Source organism: Dermochelys coriacea, chromosome 14 (assembly GCF_009764565.3).
Source record: "Dermochelys coriacea isolate rDerCor1 chromosome 14, rDerCor1.pri.v4, whole genome shotgun sequence".
Lineage (NCBI taxonomy): Eukaryota > Metazoa > Chordata > Testudines > Dermochelyidae > Dermochelys > Dermochelys coriacea.
Window position 1 is genome coordinate 34260294 of NC_050081.1, and position 26739 is coordinate 34287032.

The 26739-nt window shown below is 48.9% G+C and overlaps 9 protein-coding genes across 24 annotated transcripts in view; 4 read left to right on the plus strand and 5 right to left on the minus strand.

Moving 5' to 3' along the window:
* Positions 1-26739, plus strand: part of LOC119843336 (butyrophilin subfamily 1 member A1-like) — a 1931986-nt gene that overhangs the window by 1075814 nt on the left and 829433 nt on the right. The gene's annotated exons all lie outside the window — the stretch shown is intronic.
* LOC119843287 (zinc finger protein 850-like) overlaps positions 1-26739 on the minus strand; it is a 1467609-nt gene that overhangs the window by 485071 nt on the left and 955799 nt on the right. The window lies entirely within an intron of this gene.
* LOC119843319 (zinc finger protein RFP-like) overlaps positions 1-26739 on the minus strand; it is a 555398-nt gene that overhangs the window by 409638 nt on the left and 119021 nt on the right. The window lies entirely within an intron of this gene.
* LOC119843341 (E3 ubiquitin-protein ligase TRIM7-like) overlaps positions 1-26739 on the plus strand; it is a 430179-nt gene that overhangs the window by 264435 nt on the left and 139005 nt on the right. The window lies entirely within an intron of this gene.
* Positions 1-26739, plus strand: part of LOC119843274 (zinc finger protein 850-like) — a 1382451-nt gene that overhangs the window by 187277 nt on the left and 1168435 nt on the right. The gene's annotated exons all lie outside the window — the stretch shown is intronic.
* LOC119843356 (zinc finger protein RFP-like) overlaps positions 1-26739 on the minus strand; it is a 1128717-nt gene that overhangs the window by 170081 nt on the left and 931897 nt on the right. The gene's annotated exons all lie outside the window — the stretch shown is intronic.
* LOC119843308 (butyrophilin subfamily 1 member A1-like) overlaps positions 1-26739 on the minus strand; it is a 910188-nt gene that overhangs the window by 151319 nt on the left and 732130 nt on the right. The window lies entirely within an intron of this gene.
* Positions 1-26739, minus strand: part of LOC119843334 (E3 ubiquitin-protein ligase TRIM39-like) — a 707078-nt gene that overhangs the window by 51382 nt on the left and 628957 nt on the right.
* LOC119843309 (butyrophilin subfamily 1 member A1-like) overlaps positions 4459-26739 on the plus strand; it is an 845206-nt gene continuing 822925 nt past the window's right edge. For 4 of the 13 annotated variants that reach the window (XM_038372523.2, XM_043496785.1, XM_043496786.1 and 1 more), the window contains exons 1-6: positions 4472-4759; positions 7287-7403; positions 9353-9700; positions 18484-18765; positions 23884-23991; positions 25673-25705. In XM_038372523.2, coding sequence (XP_038228451.1) covers positions 7298-7403; positions 9353-9700; positions 18484-18765; positions 23884-23991; positions 25673-25705 — 877 coding nt within the window. In that variant the 5' untranslated portion in view covers positions 4472-4759; positions 7287-7297. Of the gene's footprint in view, positions 4760-5056; positions 5304-6950; positions 6957-7286; positions 7404-9352; positions 9701-18483; positions 18766-23883; positions 23992-25672; positions 25706-26739 lie in introns of those variants that run through there. The other 9 variants (XM_043496789.1, XM_043496790.1, XM_043496791.1 and 6 more) reach the window with 7 other exon arrangements.

Below are 26739 nucleotides of genomic sequence, written 5' to 3' on the forward strand. Positions count from 1 at the left end.
GGTTACCTCGGTGAATAGACTACTATGACACTGACAGAGGGATCTGTTGATTCAGTTAAAGATAAATTCCAATTGATAGTTGAAATTCTAGTATGCATAGTCCCTCCTCATGACAATCTCGTGATCCTGGGTGACTTAAATGCAGTTATTGGCTCCCTGCAAACTGGGTTTGAACAGGTCACTGTTCATTATGGTTCAGGTATATTCAATGATAAATTTTGCCATTTGCTCACATTCTGCACCTCCCAGAATCTTTCCATTCTTGGGTCATGGTTCAAGCAGCAACACATACACCAGATGTGATGGATCTCTCATGATGGCATCATTCAGAAGGAGTTGGACCACATCGTCACATGTGACAAGCGTCTCTTCGCCTCCTGTAGAGTATATTGTGGTGCCCCACCTCCGCCTCCACTTCCACTCCTGAGTACACCGCGTTCCCGCTTCTCCTCCCAGTGCTTGCCACCACAAAACAGCTGTTTTGTGGCATAATAAGTTCCAGGAAGGATGGGGAAGGACCGGGAACATGGTGTGCTCAGAGGAGGAGGCGGGGAAGAGGCGGAGCCGGGGCATGGATTTGGGGAAGGGGTTGGAATAGGGGCAGGGAGGGGGCAGAGTTGGGGTGGGGACTTTGGGGAAGAGGTTGGAATGGGGGTGGGGCAGGGGAGGGAGGGGGCGGGGCGGGATGGAGTCGGGGCAGGGGCAGAGGGGATTCGAGCACCCACCGGCGCCAGCAGAAGTTGGCGCCTATGCCCTTTGACTCCTCATCTTGCCTACAAACACGTTTCCCAAGACCAGCCACCCTTTGTAGTTTACGTGGTTCTCTAAAGAATTCAGAGACTTGAAGAGAGGATCTTGTTAAATATCAATGCTATTGACAAAAAGAAAACTGACACCCGACTGCCTATTCAGAGCTATGACTGCCTCATCAACCTCCAGCTTAGAGCAGAGGTTTCCCTTGGGTGCATTGACTCCCTCTCCAAACCCAAACTACAGACACTCCAGAGCTATCTTGAGGAAAACCTACAGAAGGGATTCATTTGACCCTGCATGTCCCCATTGGAGTTCCTGGTCTTCTTTGTGTCAAAGAAAGTCAGCTCCTTCCAGCCTTCTGTGGACTATTGAGCTCTGAACAAGTTTATAATCTGAAACCAGTACTCCTTAGTGCTAATTAATGAGCTGTTTGAAAGACTCTGCTCTGCCAAGGTCTTCACAGAGTTGGACCTCTATGAATTTTATAGCTTGGTGAAGATCTGGGAAGGAAACAAATGGAAGTCCGCCTTTCATATCAGGTATAGCCACTTTGAACATTTGGTCATGCTGTTTGGATTCTGCAATGCCCCAGCAAACTTCCACCATTTCAAAAATAACATCTTTAGAGACAGGCTGGACCATTTTGTAGTCATTTACATGGACAACATCCTTATGTGCTCGAAAAGTCAGGACCTCCACAGTCATTATGTATGCACTGTCTTGGAGACACTCCACCAACACCACCTCTCCGTGAAGCTTGCGAAATGCAAGTTTGATAAGGACACAGTGGAATTCTTGGGATGTTTTGACTTGCCTGAGGGATTCACCATGGAACCACGTAAGGTGGCGGCAATATCCGACTGGGTCTCACCAAGGATGTACTTCGAGTGCAGCGATTTCTGAAGTTCACCAATTTCTACATGAGGTTTATTAAAGGATTATGTCACCTGGTTGCATCCATACTGGTGCTCTTGAAAAAGGGGGCCCAGTTTGCTTGTCCACTGAGGCTCATTTGACCTTTAATTGACTAAAGAGGGCATTCACCTCATTACCTATACTGATTCAACCACATCCCACTAAACATTTTACAATTGAGTCTGATACCTCAAACTTTGCCATAGGTGCAGTATTATCTTAACTGTGGTCACCCACAACCAACTACACCCCTGTACTTTCTATTCTCAGAAGCTAACCCTAGTGGGAAAAAATTACAATATTTGTGAGGACTATCAAGGCAGCATTTGAAGAGTGGTGCTTCTTCTAGGAGGAATCCGATTCCTGGTCCAAGTCCTGATAGAGCACAAGAACCTGAAGACCTAGAACCCAGACCCAAACTGCTCCAACTCACCACCGCCACCCATAACAGTCCAGGAACAGGAGGAGTACTTGGTCCACTGAATCCTCAACTCTCGGCAAGTTAGGGGAAGGCTCCAGTACCTGGTGGACTGGAAAGTCTACAGTCCAGACGTGTGGTCTTGGGACCCAGTAGAAAACATCCATACCCAGGATCTATTGTGAGAGGTCCCTGGGAAGTACCCCAAGAAACTGGGCCATGAGGCCCCTATGAGTTGCTAACGGGGAATCAGGGCCTGCCAGTCTCTGGGCAACCTAACCAGTTCAGCTGGCCTGTAGTAAGCTGCCTGACTGGCTACACTGCCTGATTTGCTTGGAAGAGTCAGCAGCCCAGCTCTTACATCCACCAGCAACAGTGGTTCAGTGACAACACAAACCATTATCCCGTGGCTGGGCTGTGACAGCTCCTGTCCCTGCTTGTTCCCAGTCTTGTTCCTACCTTGTTCTAGCCCTGCTCCTAACTTGGCCCAAAACTCGTCCCTCTCTTGTCTCATTCCAAGTAACCTGATTCTGGCCCTCAGCTCCGATTCCTGACCTCTGACGTCAGCTCTAATCCCTGGGTCTGGCATCAAATTTCTGGCTTCTGTTCTGACCCTGGGCTTTGACTCCTGGCTAACGACTCCTGCTCTGACCACTCGGCATGATCATCACTGTCCTGTTCACAGACACTGAGGTGTTTAATGCCAATTTTGGTTCAGTCTTCACTAAAATTGTGACCAGATACTCAACACAGTTAACATTAACAGCAAGGAGAAAGGAATGCCAGCTAAAATAGGGAAAGAACAGGTTGAAGTATGTTAGATATATTGGAGTTGTCAGAGCCTGATGAAATTCACCCTAGGGCACGTAAATAACTCTCTGGAGCAATCTCAGAACTGTAAATAATTATTGTTGAGAACTCGTGGAGGACAGGTGAGGTCCCAGAAAACTGGAGAAGGGCACATTGTACCTATCTTTAAAAAGGGGAACAAAAACAACCCAGGGAATTATAGACAAGTCAGCCTAACTTCAGTACCTGGAAACACACTAGAACAAATTATTAGAGAGCTCTCCTAAGAGGTGTGGGAGACCCTAGTCCAAATCCTTTATCTCCTGCACACAGAGGGGAAGTGAACCTGGGTCTCTTCATAATGCAGGTGAGTGCTCTAACTATTGGGATGGCGCATCCTCTTCTGCCCAGGTTTCGTCTGAGACTGGATCTGATGGTTGGCCTCTGAGCAGACCTGCTGGATCAGACCCTGCAGGCGAGCTAAGCAGAGGAGCACCTGTCTTCCCCAGGTTCACGGACATGCTGGGGATTGGGCAGGAGATAGGTGTGTGGGTGCCTAGTGGGAGGCAACAGGGCACATGACTAGAGGCAGAAACAGGCACCTAGGGGACTGCTACTGCAAACACTGAGGCTCCATCCTTCAAGTGAGTTTCGGGTTTTTGCTACTGGTAGCAAATTCCGATGGGAAGCAGTTCCTGACACACTGGCCAGCTTCAGCTGCCCGGATTGGGGATCGCGGGGGGGATCGCAGGGGGTGTCGGTGGCTGGGAGCATCTGTGCTGAGCAGCAAGGACGCGGCCCCCGGTCTGGGCTCTGCCCCCCCGCCTGCTCCGGTTCCGGAAGGGCGGGGCGGCGGGAGGGGAACTCATGTGATTTATAAGAATCCAGCCCGATGGGTCAGGGCCCAGGGAGCCCCAGGGCCCCCGACTCCTCCTCTCCGGGCTGCTGGTGGCAGCGTAACAGGGACGGACCCGCCGCTTCCCGCAGCCTCCGCCTCCAGCACCAGCCCTGAGCCCCCCGCAGCTTTCACCGACACTCAGACTTGGCCATTGCACTCCCGCGGGGGGGGGGGGGACTTTCTCCGGGGGCTGGAACCAGCCCCTGGGGCAGCCCCCGGCTCTGCCCACGCCAGCCCCTGAGCCGGAGCCTGCAGCTGAGGGGAGGGACCCGGGGAAAGGGCCGGGGCCGGGCAGGAAAGTGACGCTGCACCAACGGCCCCTCCTCGCCCCAGCTCTGCTCGGGGGGGGGGGGGGGGGGCGCTGCGAGTCCCGGAGCTGCTGCTGCTGCTGCCCTCCCTGACCCCCCCCGGTCCGCGCCCCTGAGCGCCTGCAGGAGCCGAGCCAGCTACAGCCGGGCAGTTCCCGAGTCACATTCAGTCCGTTCTGCCCCCCCCCCCGCCCCCCATTGATCCGCTGTTGGGTCCCACCCCGGTCCCACGGAGTCACTCCGGATCTCAGCTCCCCGCCCCCCGCAGCATCCTCCCGCCGCCTTCCTCATTCTGCCTCCACCCAGGGCGGGGGCGCGGGGGGGGGGGGGTGAACTGGCTGGTGCTTTTTCGACAGGGCTGGGGCCAGGCGGGGGAATTACTGAGAACCCAGCGACCCCTGGGGGGCAGGAACAGCAACGGGGGCGGGCATTGACACCCCTACGCTGGCTCCCGACCCCGGGAGCTCCGAGCCCTGGGGTGGGGCTGGATTTTTCAGAGGAATTTGCTCCGCCCCAACCAGCCCGGGACACAGCCCGGGACTTCCACTTTCCCTACTTTGGTACTTTCAAGTTTGAGGCGAGGGGCAGGGGCAGGGGTGGGCACGAAGGGGGCTTGGCCCCGTCGATGAAGTGTCGGGTCTCAAACCCTCCGGCTTCATGACCCCGTGTGCAGCCTCGGTAAGTGACATGGGGACCAGGGCCGGATTTAGGGGCATGTAACCTGGGCAACTCCCTGGGGTGCCAGGCTGGGGGGCGCCGGGCTCGGGGGCTGTTTTCGTTGTTAGTGATAGAAGGAAAAATCGAATGTTTGAAGTAAAATGATTCAGGTTTTCCTTATAAAGAACAGGAGGACTTGTGGCACCTTAGAGACTAACAAATTTATTTGAGCATAAGCTTTCGTGAGCTACAGCTCACTTCATCGGATGCTCACGACCTTCCAGACTTTCTGGTTCTAAGCTTCTTTCCGGGGTTCAGCAGGGAGGGGAGCTCCGGGCTCTGGATCCCCAGCTGCACGGCTCTGTCTGAGATTTCTGGACACGCAGCACTGAGGTCCCTTCAGATGGGCCGTTAGCACCAATGGGCCTCACTGAAGGGATTCTCAGGCACCTCCTGACTCTGGATGTAAACCTGGCTGTGGGAATGTCCCTGCACATTCAGAGATTTCTCTGCATCTGAACACAGACTGGGACACTGGCACAGAGCTGGGCTCCCTTTGTGACAGGTGTGTGTGTGTGTTTCTTTCTCTCCCCCCTCCTCCCCTTCGTTATTGTCACTAAACTGAAGTTCCAGAGGGAGGGGGTGAAAGACAAGAAGAGAAAACCCTTGGTCCAGATTCAGAGAATCCCTCCCAGCCCCACCCCAGTCTGCAGGGCCATTGCCCCGAGGGAGGGCAGATGCTGTTACCGCTGCTGCCCATATTACAGGTGTCTGCCAGGGCAGGGGGTGCTTCACCTCCCCCCAGAGTTCTGTCAGTGGGAATCATACGGGAAGGCCGTTAGTCTGTGCCCTGGAGCCCTGGTCAGGCTCCCTTCCTGGCCAATGCTGGCTGCTCTGTGGGTAACACAGTGGCTGTCCCAGTCTAGGGGAAGTTACAGCCACAGCCTGGTTCCTGGGAGGACTTGACACCACTGCACACCCTGGCAGGGGCTGCACAGCTGGTTGAAGCGTGAGCCATGAGTGACACTAACATTTATCTAAGCTCTCTCTGTCTCTAAGAAAAGGAGTACTTGTGGCACCTTAGAGACTAACAAATTTATCTGAGCATAAGCTTTCGTGAGCTACAGCTCACTTCATTGGACGCATCTTTTCTTTTTGCGAATACAGACTAACACGGCTACTACTCTGAAATCTGTCTCTAAGGGTACGTCTACACTGCAGCTGGGACTGAGCTTCCCAATGTGGGTAGATAGACATGTGCTAGCTGTGCTCGAGTTAGAACGCTAAAACTAGCAGTGTAGCCAGGAGCAGCACAGGTGGTGGCTCAAGCTAGCCACCCGGGTACGTACCCCAGGAGTCCAGGTAGGTTTGTTCTCAGGCAGGAAGCCCGAACTGCCATCTCGGGTGGGCTACCCCATTACTCTGCTATTTTTAGCATCCTAGCTCAAGGAGAGCTAGCACGTCTGTCTACGAGCACTGGGAAGTTCACTCCCAGCTGCAGTGTAGACGTACCCTGAGAGTGGTTTAAATGGTGCAGACCCCAGGGGTCACAGAGATGTGGTGACCCTGATCAGATGTGGTGACCCTTTGACATTTGCACCAATGCTGGAGGCAATGAAGGTGGGTCCCTGACACATAAAATCACTGGGGTCAGTGATTGATCTGCTCATAGGGATATCCCCAGAGACCTCTCACCTAGGACAGGTGTGGCTGGGAGATGGGGCCACTTTCCCCCACAGCGATCAGTGGCCGTTCATACCCCACTCAAAGGCTTTGCCTGCACTGGCTTGTTTTCCCTAATATGGCCCATTTTATATTAGCATCTAAATGCCTCAGCCAAGATGGGGCCCCATTGTGTTGGGAGCTGGACACACCAATAGTGAGAGACCCGCCCCGCCCAGGTGTAAAGGACCAGGGTATAGACAGTCTTGCCTAGAGGTCACAGCTGGGCTGAGGTCTGCTCACCTGGGATGGGAGTCATTGGGCCAGAGTTAGAGGAATCACAAGGCCAGGGTCTGTAAACAACAGACAGGGTCAGAGTCAGATACCAGAGGTAGTACCAGGTTAGAATCAAGAGGCAGGATTCAGGGTCAGAGATTAGGAGACAAGGCAAAGTCCAGCACAGTAGCTGGCAAAGATTTGGGTGGTTGCCCAGACATCTTCCTGGGGCAAGCCCTGGAGTTAAGTAGGGGCACCTGGCCAATCAGAGGCCCACAGGGTACTGTCACTCTGGGTCTCGTGGACGGTACTTCCTGCGGTGCCTATTTTCCACACTGTTCCCCAGGTCCTTACACAGTCTAAATAGAGCAGAGAGCTTCACGGGTCTCAGCCATGGTATGGACTGGCTTCTGGCAGTTCTGGGTTTTAATCACAGCAACATCTAACCCTGCTCAGAGCCAGGGCAGATGAGGACTGTGTGCAAAATCCCTTCCCTTCTGGTGTATGTTAGGCAATAGTGAGGCTTATTACCTCCTCCCCACTGCCCCATTTTACTGTCACTGCATCACACTCACTCACCATCTGGTTTGTTATTTCTCCTGTTCCCCAGACCAAGCTACGATGATGGGGAAGGTTCCCTCATTCTCCCCTGGCTCCACAGTGAGCTCCGCTCTGCCCAGCTACATCGCTCTCTGCCTCACTCTCCAGGTTCACAGGCTGGTGTCAGGTAGGAACTCCGGCCTCCTTGCTGGGTTTGCTGCTGTTGCTATTGCTGGTCATCACCGTCTGTCTCACATCACTGCCTTGTCTTGTAAACAGAATCTGTTCAACATGCCTGGTGTGTCTTTGCTCTTTACACAACAACCAGCAACCTGGAGAAACCACAGGGCACAGCTGCGTCCCCACTGACCATGATTAAGATCTATACACAAGCTTGTCAGGCCGTGATCCTACATCCATCCTACTGCTATGGCTGGTTTCTGGCAGCTTCTAAAATACAGATCACAGTAGCACCACTACAGGGCTCACAAACTATTTAAAGGGACACTACCCATTCCTGTACACTGCACTGGCAGTCTGTATAAGTCACAGATCAGACTCTTTGGCCACAAAAAATCATGAATCCCCAACTCTTCAGCTATGAAGTAACAACTCACAAATCATTCATGCTGCACTAGGCCATCTGATCAGGGCTCAGAGCTAAATCTGCTGTCACAATAAGGGATGCGAAATTTGCCAGCTTCTTCATTATGTTCCTTCAGGGATAATAGTGACCCACTCCACCCCTGGGGCTGCCTCCACAGCAACTTGGGCATTTTGGTTCCCTCCTGCTATGGTTTCCATCCTGCTAATTTAACCTGCTCTCTCTGTCTCTCCTGTTGCTGAGTCTCTTCATCAAGACCCCCCTGCAATTCCATAATGGCTGCTTCTCTGCTTCCTGCACTTTTCTGTTTGTCTCCTTCTCCCTCTCCATTATCTGGTCTCTGACTTTGCCTGCGTAGTGATGATCTGTTTTCATATCTTTTTATCTTGTATGCCCTTCACCCTCCCTGCAGCAGTTGGGGAAGGCCCCATGATGGAGTGGCACAAAAAGCCATTTGTGTATCAGAGAATCAAGCCCCCAATATCCATTACACTTGGGGTGCCCATGAGAAGTTTTGAGCCCTATTCAGAGATAATAGGGACAATGTATAACACTGACATGTGTACTCTGTGTTATAGGTATTGCAACCACAAGTGGTATTTTTGGGTTTATTTAATTAATTTTATGAATGTTCTTTTTGTATCCCCTGTATAAATGGCACCTATACATGTTATATGTACCTCTGTGGGCTCAGGATTGTAATCTATTCCATTGGGGAGGGTTACCCCATCTCCTCCAGGAGCTACAACCCATGGGGGTAATTACTGCTGGGACAGGTTATCAGCTGCAGAGAAGTGCCACCCCTAGGGAGAATTGCACAAACTTGTTCAGACCAGGTCCCAGAAGCCAAAGAGAACAAAGATATTTGGTAAAATCCCCTTGATTTAAACAGACCAAAGGCCTGGGATCTTGGACTACAAACTGACAGGGTCTGTTACTCAAGAGGAAAAACCCTTAGAGAAGATTTGAAGGACTTTGGAACCTATCAGAGAGTCCCATGTGCCGGATGAGAATCCTTCAGTATAAATATAATGTGTTCAGACCTCTTATTAGTTTATGGTAAGTTTTCTCTGTCAGGCTTTTGTCCTTCAGTGTTCTCTGCTTTGGAAGAGCTGTTTGGTTGCTGGTAACTGCTGGCACATGCTGTTCATAGTCCTGGGAGTGAAAGCAAAGCGCAGATGCTGGTCTTTGGTCTGGCCTGCTGGGAAAACCACAGTGAATCACAGGGAGCTGCAAGCCTTGAAACCCCAGTGTGGAGGGAATGGGATGTGGGTCCCTGCCCAGGGAGAGGTGATGGCTGGAGGCCTGAGACCTAAGGGGACATTCCTTGAGCAGACCATAGAGAGAGTCAGAAGTGCAGTTACCCCATACCTGTAACTCTTGCACTCATAGACATGTCTAGGGCACTGCATGGGTATGGGGTGTTCACTTATAATGCAGGGCGTTCTCTTACTGGGTGTCTTACTACTGAATTAATGCCACCCCCAGCCCCTCACCGATTTAATTTCCATTTTTCATTGTACATTTCACAGCACAGTTCACAGTGACTGGACCTGACCACCCAGTCATTGCCTCCCTAGGTGGGGAGGCCGTCCTGCCCTGCCACCTCTCCCCTAGAATGAGCGCTGAGAACATGGAGGTGAGGTGGTTCCGATCCAAATATTCTGCAGTTGTGCACCTGTATAAGGATGGACAGGATCAGTATGAAGAGCAGATGGCAGAATATCAACAAAGAACTGAGCTCTTGAAAGATGACATCACGAGTGGGAGTGTTTCCCTGAGAATACACAACATCCAGCCCTCTGACGAGGGACAGTACAAGTGTCGTTTTCAGTCCAGTGTCACTTATGAAGAAGCTTTATTAGAATTACAGGTGGCAGGTCAGTAACTTGTTCTAATGCTTTGATGTCTTCAACAGGGTAATAAGTGGAGTCAGAGGGTTCATTGTCAGATGACACTTAATTTTTCTCATGGTGGGGCAGTAGCTCTGCTTTGGTTAAGGTTTGTTCTAGTTCACTCTTTAACAGCTGGTTTTTCGTAGACCTCTAAAATCCACACGCTTATTCAGATTCTCTTGAAATTGCTGTGACACATTGGGGTCTGGGGTGGGGTTAGTGGGCTAAATCTGAGGTCATTAGATCAAGGGGTTAATTAGATGCACAAATATCAATAAAAAGTCAGGTGATATTAAGTTGTTGTGATTATTACATTTTTGAGTGCACCTGGGGCCAAACGATGGCTGATCTTCCCCAAACTGATGTCACCACCTGGGATTGATTTTGGCTCATGTCTGGCACCCACAGGGTAAGAGTCGTTGATGCACAGGGTCCTGTAGCCCAGGGTCTGGTCTAAGAGTGGGAAAGTTGAGGAATTAGCCCCCCAGGACAGGTAAAGGCAGGAGGCCTGACCCCTGAAGGTGCTGCCAGAGAGACCAGCCAGGGAACAGGTGTAGCTAGTTCTGTGACCATGACATGAGGTTTAAGTTGGGTGCAGCGAACACCAGACTGCTGACAATCCCCATGGCAAGAAGACACTTCTGTGCACTTCTACTGACACAGCCTACAGACCTCAGCACTGAAATGAGACATACGTGATTCCTCTCCTCCTATTTCAGTGACAGCTGTGACAGCCTGCTTGAATGAATCCCTCCACCAGCCACTACAGCTACTCCGAACGCAGTGAAGACAGTGGGAGTGCAGGCAGATAGATGCTGGAATCCAAATCCAAGAAACACAACGCAAGCAGTGGTACCTTCTCATAGCCCTCCCTCATGGGGATTGCAGCAAGGGAGGTTTAGGTTGGACATTAGGAAAAACTTCCTGACTGTCAGCGTGGTTAAGCACTGGAATGAATTGCCTAGGGAGGTTGTGGAGCCTCCATCATTGGAGATTTTTAAGAGTAGGTTAGACAAACACCTGCCAGGGATGGTCTAGATAATAGTTAGTCCTGCCATGAGTGCAGGGGACTGGATTAGATTACCTCTCAAGGTCCCTTCTGGTCCTATGATTCTATGTCTGTGTATTATGGTACCATCCTGCCTGAACCATTCCTAGCATCTATTGCCAGCCCCACGAGGCAGAATTAAGGTTGAATGACTGGGATGCGTGCCATTACTTTGTATCTCTTGGGTTTCAGACATTTAAGTTTAGCTGCTCTCTGCATTTTGGGAAGACATAAGGCACTGCTGGGCATCCTGACTTCTTCTTCGAGTGCTGTTCCTGTGGGTGCTCCACTCCAGGTGATGGTGTGTCCCGGCGCCGTTGATAAGAGATCTTCGGTAGCAGTGCCTGGTCAGGACGCACGCACTCAGCTGCTGTCTCGCGGCATTGTTAGGGTCTGCCTGAGCGCATGAGTCCCACACCCCCCTCAGTTCCTTCTCAACTGTCCTTCACTAAAGACGGGACTCGGGGCAGTGCTCAACTTCTTCCCTGGTCTCTGAAGGAAATAACTAGAAAGAAATAGAATTAGTTAGACAAAAATATCCCAGTTCTCTCCCTTCCTTTAGAATAGTTTGTTAGTTTCAAAAAAAGACAAACAAACTTTTTTCCTCACGTTCGTCTCCTGTTGAGACTCTCTCCCCGGCCATCATACTTCAATGATTCATACTCCCCAGGCTTTAAGAAATATGATTCCTGTAAGGAAACTATGCTGTGGTCTGATGAACACTCATGGTGTGTGAAGTGCCTCAGCGAGACACATGTTCCTGCCAAGTGTATTCATTGTGTTGTAACAGGGACTTGCAGCTAAAAATGCTCCTGATGGAGAAATCTCTGCAGCCGCCTACGGAGATGGGCACAAGTAAACCCTCTCCCTCACACTCCCCTGCTAGGTCGGAACTGATTGGGAGCGTGGCTTCACCCTCTCAAGCGAAGAGGCAGGAATCCCCAATGTCTCCGCACAGAGACTTTCAAAAGGGTAAAGGGTCTCCAGTGAGATCTTTACCGTTGGTGCTGACAGCGCCAAAAGGAGGTGATTCTGACCACCCCAGCACCTCAGCTGCGGCTCACAGGGGCACAAAAGCAGGGACCCGACTTCCCACAGTGGGAGGCTCTCCTCAGCACTGGTCCCATTGGCACTAAAGATAGACCCGGTACCGACAAGAACGTTGGCACCAATACTGCCCATCACCCCCGCAGCAGACGCAGACCCCAGTCATGGTGCCTATAAATGGCCCACGGCGTGTTCGAATGCAAAACAAAAGTCGATGCGGGCTTCCACTCACACTTTGCGCTCTGCAGGACCACAGCCCATGGAGCAGCAGCAATTCTTGCACCAAGATGACATCTCCATGGCTCCTGAGCCTGACTCTCCACTCCTTGATACACAGCGCTCACTGTTTGAACAGCCAATCTCGCCACCGACCTGGCTACCCTCACTGACAGCGAAAACGACATGCAACAGCGGGCAGAGTTCTCCCCGCCTGATTCTCCTCTTCCACCAGAGCCGTGTGTATCTCAAGGCAAAGCACCTCACAAGAACCAGCCTCAGTTTCCCTACTTTGTTCCCTTATGGGCGGGGTCTCACTTCTCTTACCCCATGCCTTGGCCTCAGTGGTACCCTTGGTAGGCTCCTGCTGCCACTCCTCCTTGCAGCCCTTCCACCAGACCGCATCCCCATTCTGTGCCTCTATCTCCAGCTCCATCTACATCTAGAGCTCCTGTACTCCCTCCTGAAGGGGTATACTATGAACCCTTCCCTGTCTCACTGCCTCCTAACTCTCCATCAGGTGCAGAGGGAGGCATCCTGCCTCCACCTCCACAAAATGTGGACGACTTTAAGCAATTCCAGGAACTTTTCAAGAGGGTGGCACTCAGCCAGGACATTCCTTTGGAGGAAGTCCAGCAGACACAACACAGACTCCAACCCTCTGCACCCTCAAAGATCGTGCTATCCATAAACGAAGCCCTCCTAGAACCAACTGACACGCTCTGGCAGACTCCTGCCTTCATACCACCAACATGCAAAAAGGCAGAACGAAAATATTATATTCCTGCTAAAGATGTGGATTTCTTATTTTTCCACCCACAACCAAATTTTCTTGTAGTGAATGCAGCAACATACAGGACAAAAAAACAATAATACCTCCCCACCCCGCAAGACAAGGATCTCAAATGGCTTGACCTCCTGGGCCACAAGGTTTATACCTCCTCCACTTTGCAATTCAGGATTGCAAATTAGTCTGCCCTCCTCGCAAGCTATGACTTCGACAACTACAACAAGCTCTTTGATTTTACCTCCCATATCACAGAGGACAGGAGAGCGGACTTTAAGTCAGTCCTTATCGAAGGTCAGTTGGTGTCCAGGACAGCACTACAAGCATCCCTGGACATCGCAGACACAGCAGCCCGCACTACCACAACTGTTATGCTCATGCACAAGTCTTCCTGGTTCTCTGCATCCAGTATCCCCAAAGATCTGCAGACCAAAGTGGAGGACCTTCCCTTTGACAAAGATAAACTTTTCTCTAAAAAACCCGACAAAGTCCTTCACACTATGAAAGACTTTAGAGCCACCCTGTGCACACTGGGCATATATCCATCACTCCCCAGGAGACAACGGTATCAACCTTATCAGAGGCCCCACATACAACAATATCATCGGCCCCAGCCCAGACCATTTGATATTGGGAGGAACCGCACCAGACCTCCTAGATGCCGACAAAACCATGCGCAACCAGCTACCTCCCACCCATCGGGAAACAAACAGCAATTTTGAAGTGTTGGTCGGGGGTCTGCACAACCGCCCCTTGACTCCACCGCCTATTTGCCCACTTGGCCACTGCCTCCAGGCTTTCCACCATATCTGGCAACAGATCACACAGGACCGCTGGGTCTTGGAAATAGTTCAGTTAGGTTACTCCATCCCTTTTATATCCTGCCCGCCCACCCTTCCCCGTCCCTCTTCAGGGACTCCTCTTACAAGCACCTACTTCGCGTAGAAGTGGCTCATCTTCTACAGCTTGGTGCAGTGGAACCTGTGCCAACGCAACAGTGGGGAAAAGGGTTCTACTCCCACTACTTTCTCACCCGAAAGAGAGGCGGGAGATGGAGACCTAGATTAGACCTACGCCGACAGAACAAATTGGTACGTGTATAGAAATTCAAGATGGTCACATTGGGCACAATAATACCCGCGCTGGAACAAGGGGACTGGTTCACAGCCCTGGACCTACAAGATGCATATTTTCACATATCAGTTCATCCAGCACACAGGCACTTCCTGTGATTCACACTCGGACACGACCACTTTCAATATAGAGTACTTCCATTCGGACTCTCCACAGCACTGAGAGTATTCTCCAAGACCCTAGCCATAATTGTGGCCCACCTCCGCAAACACGGGATTATACTTTTCCCCTACCTAGACGACTGCCTTATCAAAGGCGGCTCATACGATGAGACATTAAAAGTGACGCATTTTACCATCTCCCTCTTCCACAGTCTAGGCCTGTAAATAAACTTCCAAAAATCAACCTTGATACGCACACAGCAGATCGAGTTCATTGGAGCTCACCTGGATTCAAATCGAACCAGAGCCTCGCTTCCACACAACAGATTCCTCACAATTACACATCTCACACGCACTCTCTCCGTTCTCCCCAGAATACAGACATGAACCTGCCTACAGCTTCTTGGTCACATGGCAGCCACCACCTTCGTCATCCAGTATGCCAGACTTCACATGAGATGTCTCCAGGGTTGGCTCAACTCCAACTACAAACCCAGCAGACTCAGCTTCTGCAAGACGTTAACTCCTCCAGCAAACATATTGGCCTCCCCGCAATGGTGGACAAAACCAGAGAACCTGTGCACAGGTGTTCCATTTCATCAACAGTCCCCAGTGCTCATGCTCACCATGGACGCTTCACTGATAGGGTGGGGAGCACACCTAGGGGAACACACCACACAGGGCCGCTGGTCCCTATTAGAGATGCGTCTACACATAAATCTTGTAGAGCTCAGAGCAGTCAGATACGCCTGCCTTCACTTTCTCCCCATCGTAAGCAACAAGTCCATTGGGATCCTCACGGACAATATAGCATGTATGTTCTACATCAAGAGGTTGGGGGGAGCATGATCACACTCCCTATGCACAGAAGCCAACCGGCTATGCTATTGATGCATACAACATCACATAGAAATCACTGCTTCCTACCTGCCTGTAGCAGCTGAGCACATGCGTCCCGACCAGGCACTGCTACTGAAGATCTCCGATCAATGGCGCCGGGATGCACTATCACCTGGAGTGGAGCACCTGCAGGGACACACATCTCAAAGAACCTCAGTTACTGCAAGGTGAGTAACCTTCTCTTCTGCATTGGCAAGTATATTGTGGGTATTAATATGTAACTATAGAGCCCTCATGGCCGAGATGGAGTCTGCTCTGCAGAGCGGCTCTGGCCAAGAACAGGCTCACATTGGAGCACACCGGGGTAACTCCCTTCCAACCTAGGGGCACCTGTTCCAAACCGCTGCAGTGTAAATGCACACACACCAGAATAGTACAATGAATATAGGAAAGGTAAATACATATTTACAGAGCAATGAGGGTAGAAAAACAACAGGGGAGAATACAGGGGGAGCAGTAAAACAAGGTTAGATGCAACACAAGGCCCCACAGGCCCAGTGGTACCACAATATTACAGGGTAGACGACAAGCACTGTGTCTACACTCAGAGTTCACGAGTCCTGGGCAGAGTTCCAGTCTAGCGGTGAGTCTTCAGTGCTTCTGGTTGTGTTTAGCGCCAGTGAACTTTCCCCAACAAACCTCTCCGGTGCCCTCTTCTGCTGCTCTCTGCAAACCCCACAGAGCAACAGCCTCCCCACTTAACTGACTATAGCCTCCCTCCTCTTTCCTAATGCAAAGTCATAAGTCCCAGTACTCATGGTCCCAGACAGCTCTGGGTGACAGGGATACTGGGTCCACTAGTTTGTCCTTCTCAGGTGATTCCTTCCTGGCATGGTGCTTTTCCTGGCTCCCTTCTGGGATGTCCCCAGTCAGCTGCTCTGTGCCTCATGGGCTTTGGGCTGGTTCTCAGCTGCTGTCACTGTGTGAGGGTCACTCACTGTAGCCCTCTTCTTGGGAGATACACACATACACACCCTCCCCGTCTCTCTGCTCTCCTCCCCCTAGAACACCCAGGACTTCCTCTGCCCCAGGACAGGTTTGAAGGGACCATGCTCTCTAAACCCCAACGGGGTTACAAATAGGTTTCTACAATTACCTTTGTAAGTGAAAGTAGTGGAAGAGTTTGGCCTCCCTGCCCATCAGTTAAGCAGTGCACAGCTCCTTTAAATGGTTCTTCTTATTCAACCCATTGTCCCTGCTGCACAGTGTGTGCGGTGAGAGGTGTTGTCTGTGTTCATGAAAGGGAGAACCAGTCCCTTGTTCCTGCTCAGGAAACTGCAGGATTATGTAGCAGCTCCCTATGATTGGTAGAGAATATGAAGCATATGCACATATGCTATAATAGCAATAAATGAGAGGCAGGGTTGCCTGGTGGCTAGCGCATGCACTGAGTGTCAAGGGACAGGGGTTCTAGTCCTGCCTCTGCTCTGATCTGTGTGTGAACTTGGGCAAGTCTCTGTTTCCTCTCTTATCCTTTGTCTGTCTTGCCTGTTTAGACTGTAAACTTTTCAGGGCACAGACTATCTCCTATGATGTGTGTACAGTGCCCAACACACCAAGGCCCCAGTCTCAGCTGGGCCCTTAAATTGCTGCTGTAAGACAAACAATCATAGCCCATAATTCTGATACACTTGTGTTTTTCATCATTTTAATGCACTGACAATATTACATTCTACTTAAAACCCTTCCAGCCACTCACTCCCATTCACAGCACAATAACTGTCCACTATGGGTAACCTGAGCTGCCAAGACTGGATATTACACAAAGTTCACTTTATAAGCACAACACGATCATTTCCTTCTGTACTGTACATGTAACCCACCAAACTTTGGTTACACAAGTACCCACTATAATTCCATGTTGCTGCAGGAAGAGTGAGCGGGTTCAGTCTGGTTTGACAGCGGAACTCTCATCCGTGGATAACAACACATGAGATAAATATGCACATTTGGACAGTCGTGGATGCCTATAACCTGAATTGCTCCCATTTGGAATAAAGACACCACAGTGTAGTAAAGCTGCTCAAACTAAAACAATCATTAGGTTCGTAAGGGGACAATCTGAGGGTTAACCGAGACTCCTTATAAATCTAAACACAATCTTATCATTACATCAGCACAGCAAATACTTTGCAAACAACAACAACAAAATTAATATCAAACGTACAGATTCCTTCAGTACCAAATAGTTCACAGGCCCCAAACCCTGTGCATTTAAAACATACACTACTGATTTGGCATTAGTGTCCCCACACTGCTCTGAGCTGAACCAGCAGCAAGCACCCAGTTCTTGGAATTGGCTGGTACCCTTCTTCTTGTGGTTATCTTCTTGCTGCAGTTAGTAAAATAAAGCCTATGATTATCGGCCTTCAGGGCAAAGATCTTCACCTCCCCTGTGGTGTGGCTGTCGCCCTCTGGGTATGGCTGAACTAAAAGAAGAGTTTGCCACCTTTGTTCCTTGTATTGGGAGTGGAATTGGCCCCCACCTTTGGAGATGCCCCTACTGAGCATGCTGCAAAGGTTCATTTTTGCTTCGTTTACCTGCGAGTCCCCATCTAGCTGGAGTCAGTGGACTGTTTAAAAGGAACAGCAACAGAAGCATGGGGGGTTACATAGAATTTTCACCTTAGGCACTTTAACCTCAGTCCTTGTTCTGTGGCTCTTGGGCATTTCCCATGAGTCTGTCAGACCAAAGCCTTGTGAGTCCCACTCCTGCTGGGAGAGGTTTCTGTAGCCTGTGCTCTCCTGGTCAAGAATTGTTTCCCTCTCGATGATGGTCTGTGTGAAATTTCCAAATACCCTAAGGGCATCTCTGCACACAAATGGATCCCATAATAAGGAAATCCATTTGAATTCACACCTCTGGTTAAGGTACAAGGCTCTTGTTTCAGATTAAGATAATTTTATTTCAGTTTAGCTCATCGGTAATAAAAAACCCCAAGTGTGATCTGCTGTGGGAGGTGTTACCTTAACCCTGCAACTCCTTGTTATCTAGTGTTCGTGTTTCTGTTTTGTTGAGTGTATTTCCTGGCTTTCACAGGTACCAATTTTTGCTACCCACTTCTGCATTCTGGAAAGGTACAAGGCACTGCCAAGCAACCTGAACTCCCCTATAACAAAGTTTTTTATTAGTGAATTAATTTGAGGCTTGTCTGCACATAGATGTGCACTGGTTTCGATGAACTAATGCAAACCGGTGTGTGAACACTTACATGGGTTTGGAAATGGCTTACATTGATTTAGCTTGAGTCAATTCCTTCCTGCTTTAAGAGTGTCCACATAGGGACTTGCACTTGATTAACTAAATCATTTTAACTAAACTGGAGCAAGTTTGTCCATAGAAAAGCCCTGACTTTAACATTAATTCTACTGTATATCAAATAGGAATCTGGCCAGATTAACTGACCAGCCACACTTGTGGACTCACATTTGATTATTAGTTTAATAGGAAATGGCTTTTGATAACAGTGTAAAAACTTTTGGCTCATTACTAGGCACTGTAGGATTATCACAAGTTCATTTATTTCTTCTGTAGATTTGGGCTCTGCTCCTGCCATCTCTGTGGAGGGACATCAGGACAGAGGGATCCGGGTTGTGTGTCGATCATCCGGATGGTACCCACAGCCCAAGGCTCAGTGGAGAGATCTCCAGGGGCAGCTCTTACCATTGGCCTCTGAAAACATATCCCAAGAGGCCGATGGCCTGTTTCAAACAGAGATTGCCATTGTTATATCAGAAGAGTCCAACCAGAAAGTGTCCTGCTGTGTCAGGAACACCCGTCTCAACCAGGAGAAAGAGTCAGCAATTTCCATTGCAGGTCAGTGCCCGACCGTGCCGCACATGGATAGATTGAGATGTTGCAGACATGGGTGGAGCTTATTTATCATTGTGTCTTCTATTTATTGGCCTGAACCTTCAAGGTGCTGAGCATGTCTTGTAAAGTCCTGAGCAACCTCAGTTCTCCTTGGATGTATCTAAACTGCAGTTAGACAGCTGCTGATGGCCTGTGCCAGCTGGCTCAGGCTAAGGGCCTCAGGCTAAGGGGCTGTTAAATTCTGGTGTAGACATTCGGGCTTGGGCTGCAGTCCAGACTTCAGACCCATGTGGGGTGGGAGGGTACCAGAGCTCGGGCTTCAGCCTGACCCCAAATATCTATACTGCAATTAAACAGCCCCTTAGCCCAAGCCCCATGAGCCTGAGTCAATGGCACGGGCTAGTTGCGGGTGCTAATTATAGGGTAGACGTACCCTTTGACTCCAGTAGGAGCTGAGGGTGTTTAACAGCTCAGTACCCAGCAATCATCATTTTTCTCACTGGGGGTGTGGGAGGGAATTCTCCTTTGTTCTTGTGGTATAGTGGGGACTGTGTTGGAATTGCAAGCTATCGTTTTAAGAGTGGGGGGTTTCCAGGTCCTGTTTGCAGGCTAGAGGGCTCTGTAGCAAAGTGTGGGAGCAGAATCAGGGCTTGTCTACAGGAACAGTTAGTTTGTGGCAAGCGGGGGTGTAAATCTGTCTCACACTGGCCTGCTGGGCACTGTCTGTCTGTGTGGACTCTGCTACATGCACTAACAATTCCGTAGTGCACTTTGATCTGTCCCGCTTTGAAACCGGAACAGAGCAACGTGCACCAGGAAACTTTCAGTGAATGGCAGCAGCGTCCACATGGCTAGTTAGTGGGCAGCAGTCTAATGTGAGGTGGATTTACCTGTCCACACACAGGTTTGCACTAGTTCACAAACTGTTCCTATAAATGAGCCAACATAAAGCAAGGTGGGGTGAGTTGTGCCCAGGACGTTAGGGAGCAGCCCCCCCTCTGGTTTAGGTTCTTGTGTGTTAAGGTTCTGGATTCTAAGACAAAGTCACGTTACACTGCAACCTTCCAGCAGGAGTATTTCTGTTTGTGTCTAACTTCTCTGTGTGCTGTGACCATTGCAGTTCTCAGTGGCGGTGGAGGAGGGAATTCTCCTTTGTTCTCAGTGAGAGTTGCTGGGTGCTGAGCATTTATGAAAATCTGGCTAATGAAGTCATTTTTCCTGAATAGCACAAGAGCCCTAATTATGATCCGTGCATTAGGTGACATCTGAAAATACCACATCAGTGTGAGAGCTGCACTATGGGCCCTGTCCTGCAGTTTAGACTGTGACAAAACTCCCATTGGCTTAAATAAGCGTTTTGCCGGCATCAGAACTGAGGATCAGATTGTAACTTGTATTTAATTGCACAAAAGGCAGTAAACACAGAGCTCCATGGCTAGCATAATTCTGATCTCCCTGTGAATATACATTATAGTTTTTCAATTCAGTTACACAATGGGCCTGATCCTGCCTTCCTGCATAACCAAGTCGGTGGGAGCATTGGGAGTTCTAGCAATAAAGGATCAGACCCAAAATATTCAGAAACAAAATCGTACATAAGAGCAGCTTATATTTTAGAAAAAAGGTTCATATTTTGTGTATTATTATCTATCAAATAACTGTTAATACAGAATGAATATTTCATCACTATAATAATAAGAATATTGCCTTTGTAAAGTACTATTAATCTGAGATTTCAAAGTGCTGCATTGCTTAATAACCTCTTGGTATGCTCGGAATGACATGATTGTTATAGAATCATAGAATTGTAGGACTGGAAGGGACCTCAAGAGGTCATCTAGTCTAGTCCCCCGCACTCATGGCAGAATTAACTATTATCTAGACCATCCCTCACAGATGTTTGTCTAACCTGCTCTTAAAACTGTCCAATGATGGAGATTGCACAACCTCCTTAGGCAATTTATTCACATGCTTATTCCCACCCTGACAGTTAGGACATTTTTCCTAATGTCGAACCTAAACCGCCCTTGCTGCAATTTAAGCCCATTGCTTCTTGTCCTATCCTCAGAGGTTAAGAAGAAGAATTTTTCTTCCTCCTCCTTTTATGTCCTTGAAAACTGTTATCATGTCCCCTCTCAGTCTTCTTTTCTCCAGACTAAACAAACCCAGTTTTTTCAGTCTTCCCTCATGGATCATGTTTTCTAGACTTTTAATAATTTTTGTTGCTCTTCTCTGGACTTTCTCCAATTTGTCCACATCCTTTCTGAAATGTGGCACCCAGAACTGGACACAATACTCCAGTTGAGGCCGTATCAGCACAGAGTAGAGCGGAAGAATTACTTCTCATGTCTTGCTTACAATATTCCTGCTAATACATCCCAGAATAATGTTCACTTTTTTTGCAACAGTTTTACACTGTTGACTCATACAGTAACTCCTCACTTAAAGTCGTCTTGGTTAACGTTGTTTTGTTGTTACATTGCTGATCAATTAGGGAACATGCTCGTTTAAAGTTGTGCAATGTCTCTTATAACGTTGTTTTGCAGCTGCCTGCTTTGTCCACTGCTTGCAGGAAGAGCAGCCCATTGGAGCTAGTGGTGGGGGCTTGGAACGAGGGTGGACCAGCAGCCCCATTAAGTTCCCTGTGCAGCAGCCACCCAGCAGGCTATCAGTTGCCAGGCAGTTCAGCTGTCCCTCCCCCAACTGCCATGTGCTGCTCCTGCCCTCTGCCTTGGAGCTGCTCCTGGGAGCCTCCTGCTTGCTGTGCAAAGGTGGGGGGAAGAAGGGTGCTAATGTCAGGGTGTCCCCATCCCCCCGCTCCTGCCCCTCTGCTTCTGTACCTCATCACCACAGAGTGCAGGGCTCAGGACAGAGGGAACTTGCTGGCAGCAGCTGCTGCCTCAATTTGCTAATCTACTTAAAAAGGCAATGTACTTAGAGTTCGGTCATCGTACTTAAAGGGGCAAATGCTCGTCTCTTACACACATGGTGTGTGTCAGAGTGGGGTCATCGTACTTAAAGGGGCAAATGTGCATCTCTTACACACATGGTGTGTGTCAGAGTGGGGTCATCGTACTTAAAGGGGCAAATGCGCGTCTCTTACACACATGGTGTGTGTCTCTGTCTCTCTCTACTATGCTGTCTCTCCTCCCTCCATTTGTGCTGCCTTGTAGAGTATGAGGCTACATTAACAATAATGTGTTAACCCTTGAGGGCTCAGCCTAGTGCTAGTTCATTATTTAGCAGTAAGGCATTTCCTGGGAAATATCCCACCCTTTCCACCCTCTGACTTCACCTCAATCAAGCTTCACAATCATCATTGCTGTGTACAGTATTAAATTGTTTGTTTAAAACTTATACTGTGCATATGTGTGTGTGTGTGAATAATATAGTATTTTGTCTGGTGAAAAAAATGTCCCGGGAACCTAACCCCCCCCCCCCCCCCATTTACATTAATTCTATTGGGGAAATTGGATTCACTTAACATCGTTTCGCTTGGGCATCAAAATGATTAGGGGTTTGGAACGGTTCCCATATGAGGAGAGATTAAAGAGGCTAGGACTTTTCAGCTTGGAAAAGAGGAGACTAATGGGGGATATGATAGAGATACATAAAATCATGAGTGATGTGGAGAAAGTGAATAAGGAAACGTTATTTACTTGTTCCCATAATATAAGAACTAGGGGCCACCAAATGAAATTAATGGGCAGCAGGTTTAAAACAAATAAAAGAAAGTTCTTCTTCACACAGCGCACAGTCAACCTGTGGAACTCCTTGCCTGAGGAGGTTGTGAAAGCTAGGACTATAACAGGGTTTAAAAGGGAACTGGATAAATTCATGGAGGTTAAGTCCATTAATGGCTATTAGCCAGGATTGGTAAGGAACGGTGTCCCTAGCCTCTGTTTGTCAGAGGGTGGAGATGGATGGCAGGAGTGAAATCACTTGATCATTGCTTGTTAGGTTCACTCCGTCTGGGGCACCTGGCATTGGCCACTGTCAGTAGACAGGATACTGGGCTGGATGGACCTTTGGTCAGACCCAGTATGGCCATTCTTATGTTCTTATGTTCATTCACATGGCATTGTTGTAGCCAGCATTGCAAAATATTTACATGCCAGATGCGCTAAAGAGTCATATGTCCCTTCTTGCTTCAGCCACCATTCCAGAGGACATGCATCCATGCTGATGACAGGTTCTGCTTGATAAGAATCCAAAGCAGCGTGGACCAATGCATGTTAATTTTCATCATCAGAGTCGGATGCCACCAGCAAAGGTTGATTTTCATTTTTGGTGGTTCAGGTTTGGTAGTTTTCGCATCAAAATGTTGCTCTTTTAAGACATCTGAAAGCATGCTCCACACCTAATCCATCTCAGATTTTGGAAGGTACTTCAGATTCTTAAACCTTGGGTCAAGTGCTGTAGCTATCTTTAGAAATCTCACATTGGTATCTTCTTTGTGTTTTGTCAAATCTGCAGTGAAAGTGTTCTTAAAATGAACAACATGTGCTGTACACTTCGTATTCTGTGTTGTAATTGAAAATGTAGAAAAACATCCAAAAATATTTAATAAATTTCAATTTGTATTCTATTGTTTAGCAGTGCAATTAAAATTGCGATTAATTGTGATTAATTTTTTTGAGTTAATCGCATGAGTTAACTGCAATTAATTGACAGCCCTAATATTTATATTTCACCTCTATATCCTAAATATATCTGATACATTTCAGCATTGGCTACATGAGGATAGTTGTAGCATAGCGGAGCTCCATCCTCTTCCCTCCCTACCGCCGACATGCCTTCTCCCATTAATTAACCATGTTCAGTAACCAGGCTAAAGCTTGGAATTTCACTGGCTTAATAGTAAAGCACAGAGGAGCCACATCTCACTGTGTATTTCCCTGTGAGACTCTTTTAACTAGTCACAGTGTCACCATTGTCACAGGTTTCAGAGTAGCAGCCGTGTTAGTCTGTATTCGCAAAAAGAAAAGGAGTACTTGTGGCACCTTAAAGACTAACAAATTTATTAGAGCATAAGCTTTCGTGAGCTACAGCTCACTTCACAGTGTCTTGCCTTCATTCTGCACATATTTGCTCCCAAGTCAATGGCTCTTTCTCTTGCAGAGCTGTTTTTCCCACAAGTCAATCCTTGGAAGGTGGCTCTGGGTGTGATCCTGGCTGTTCTCCTTCCCCTGGCTGGTTACGGCTTCTGGAGGCAACACAGAGCAAAAGGTGAAGTAACAAGAGGGGGGAATTTGGTGAGAGAGAAATTGATTGATTGATGGATTGAAAAACAAAAAAGTAGAGATACTAGGGTTGCCAACTCTGACTGAAGCTATTTCGGGAGATTTTTTTCCCAACATGACATAATGTAATTTTCTTAAAATATCCTATTAAAATTTCCTGGATTGCTTTCAATAGTCACTGGGAGATTGATGCTGATTTCGGGAGACTCCAGGCCAATCCTGTAGGGTTGGCAACCGTAAGCGATACAGGGATTCAGTGTTTGGAGGTGTCAGGCAGTGGGAGCCAGGCTGAGAGTGAAGAGGAAGCTGAATAAATTATGACTTTGTCTGAACCAAGAAGTGTCAAGTCACCCCTTCAGATCTCACTCAAGGATCCCAGTCGAATGTGATTCTGAACTGTTCCACAGGGATCAGCATGGCTCAGATTGAAACACCATGTGGGGCTCAGTGAGCTGAGCTGGGCTTGGCGTGCCGACGTATGTAACTTGGCTGCTTGCAGGAAAAACAGAAAGCAAAGGAGAAGAGAGGGGGATTTCTTAGGGCCAATTCTGCCCCCCAGTCGGTGCTTTCACCTCCCCCCCCACACCCGTCTAACTGAGTAGGAGCTGCAGAAGGGCAAAGCAGTGGCTGTGAAAATGGACAGGTTAGCAATTACCTTATCTATACTAATATTTGTTCAGCCTGAGATCTTGCTGACCTGAGCATCCAGCTAAAGAAAAGCACCTCCACCCCATTCCTCTCCCCCCGCATCTACCAAGACCCTAGGAGGAGCTGTTACCACTTATCATTAGGAGCAGGGGCAAGTACCACCTACAAGGTCAGGAATTGGCCTAGGATTGAACCAACCAAACCCTGTCCCTTATCCAGGCCAATGCCCCATTCCCGTCACTCACTTCCCTCTCCCATCCCCACAGTCAGGAGCTGGGGAGAGCTGGGGCTGTTCAGGGGATGGGCACAGAGGGGAGCAGCAGATCAGACAGGAGTGTGACAGGGCTCAGGCAGCAGGGATGGCTCCTGTGGGAGACATTTAGAACAGCCCCTAGAGATGATGGTCAGTGGGGCCCAGGCAGCAGGGACGCTGAGTGCAGGGATGTTGAGACAGATCTGTCTGTGTGTCCTGTTTGTCAGTCTGTCTGCCTCACTTTCATAATTACAGAAAAATAACATGAATAGCGGGAACCGCGCCATAAACATGGCGGGGTGAAATCTCACCTGTTGCCCTTTTCTCTCCCTAGATACTCTTCGACCAGATATGGAGAGCAAGAAAGGTCAATGTCTGGGCCCATTACATTGACTGACAGTAGAGTTATCCCCATAAACATGACAGGGCGAAATCTCACCATTATTAATTAACTGTTGCAACAATTTGCCAAGGCCTGTGGTGGATTCGCCAGCACTGGCAGTTTTTGCATCAAGATTGGATGTTTTTCTAAAAGATCCTCTCTAGGAGTTATTGTTGGGAAGCCCATTGGGTTGTGTTATATAGGGGTCAGACTAGGTAATTACAATGGTCCCTTCTGGCCTTGGAATCTATGAATGGATGATCTTTCACCCTGTTCTCTCTCTAGAGACCCTGCTGTCTGGGCCAGTTACATTAACTGATATTAACATTATCCCCACAAACACTACAGGGTGAAATCTCACGTCTCTCCCTTTTCTCCCTCTAGAGGCTCTGCGATCTGAGATGAAGACACAGAAAGGTCAGTGCCTGGGACCAATGGGATGGGTTGAAGATTTCACATCATGTCAGTCGAATTAGCTCGCTCAAGCCAACTTAACTCAATTGAAAGCCACTTTTAATGCAGTGGAGTCAGAGTTTAACACTTTTAGCTCACTTTTAGCAGGTGGAGTTACAATCTGTTTTAATGAGTGATGGGGAACATCTCCATATTGACACCAGAGCCCCAAGCAGTGAGCTCAGGGGCTGCTCGTGCTGACACAGACGGACTCTGAAGGGGAAGGGATCACTTGTCCTAATAAACCCCATGGGAATTACAGAAATGAGCCCAGGGTCATGAATACACCAGCCCAGCTCAGTCAGCCTCATTGATGGAGACTAGGGCCGGCTCTAGGTTTTTTGCCGCCCCAAGTAAAAAATTTGCCCCCCCCCAGCTCCAAGAGTGCAACTGCCCAAGCAAAAAAAAAAGAATGGTCGGAATGTCACCCCTGGAATTGTGACGCCCCAAGCACATGCTGCTTTGCTGGTGCCTAGAGCAGGTCCTGATGGAGACTCTGGGTACATCTACTGTGCAAAAACCCACCCATGGCTACGAGTCTCGGAGCCTGGGTCAACTGACTGGGACTCGCGCTGCAGGGCTAAATATTAGCAATGTAGACATCCCTGCTCAGGCCAGAGCCCAGGCTCTGAGACCCTCCCAACTTACTGGGTTTCAGAGCCCAGGTGCCAGCCTGAGTGGGAATGTCTATATGGGTATTTTTCAGCCCCATAGTGTGAGCCCCACAAGCCTGAGACCGTTGACCCAGGCTCTGAGACCTACCTCTGAGGGGTTTTTTGCAGTGTAGAGAAACCCGGAGAGACTTTTCCACTATTTAACAGGATCCTCAGATAGGATTCCCCTGTGTTCTTGCCCTTCGATACCCTTGTAATGTGGGAGGGGACAGGATTTCACCCTCAGCTCCACCCTGCAGTGACTCAGTACAATAACCATAGGAGGTCTGATCAATGCAGAGCAGTCTGTGAGGTTCTACATTAAATAAAACTGATTTTTAAAGG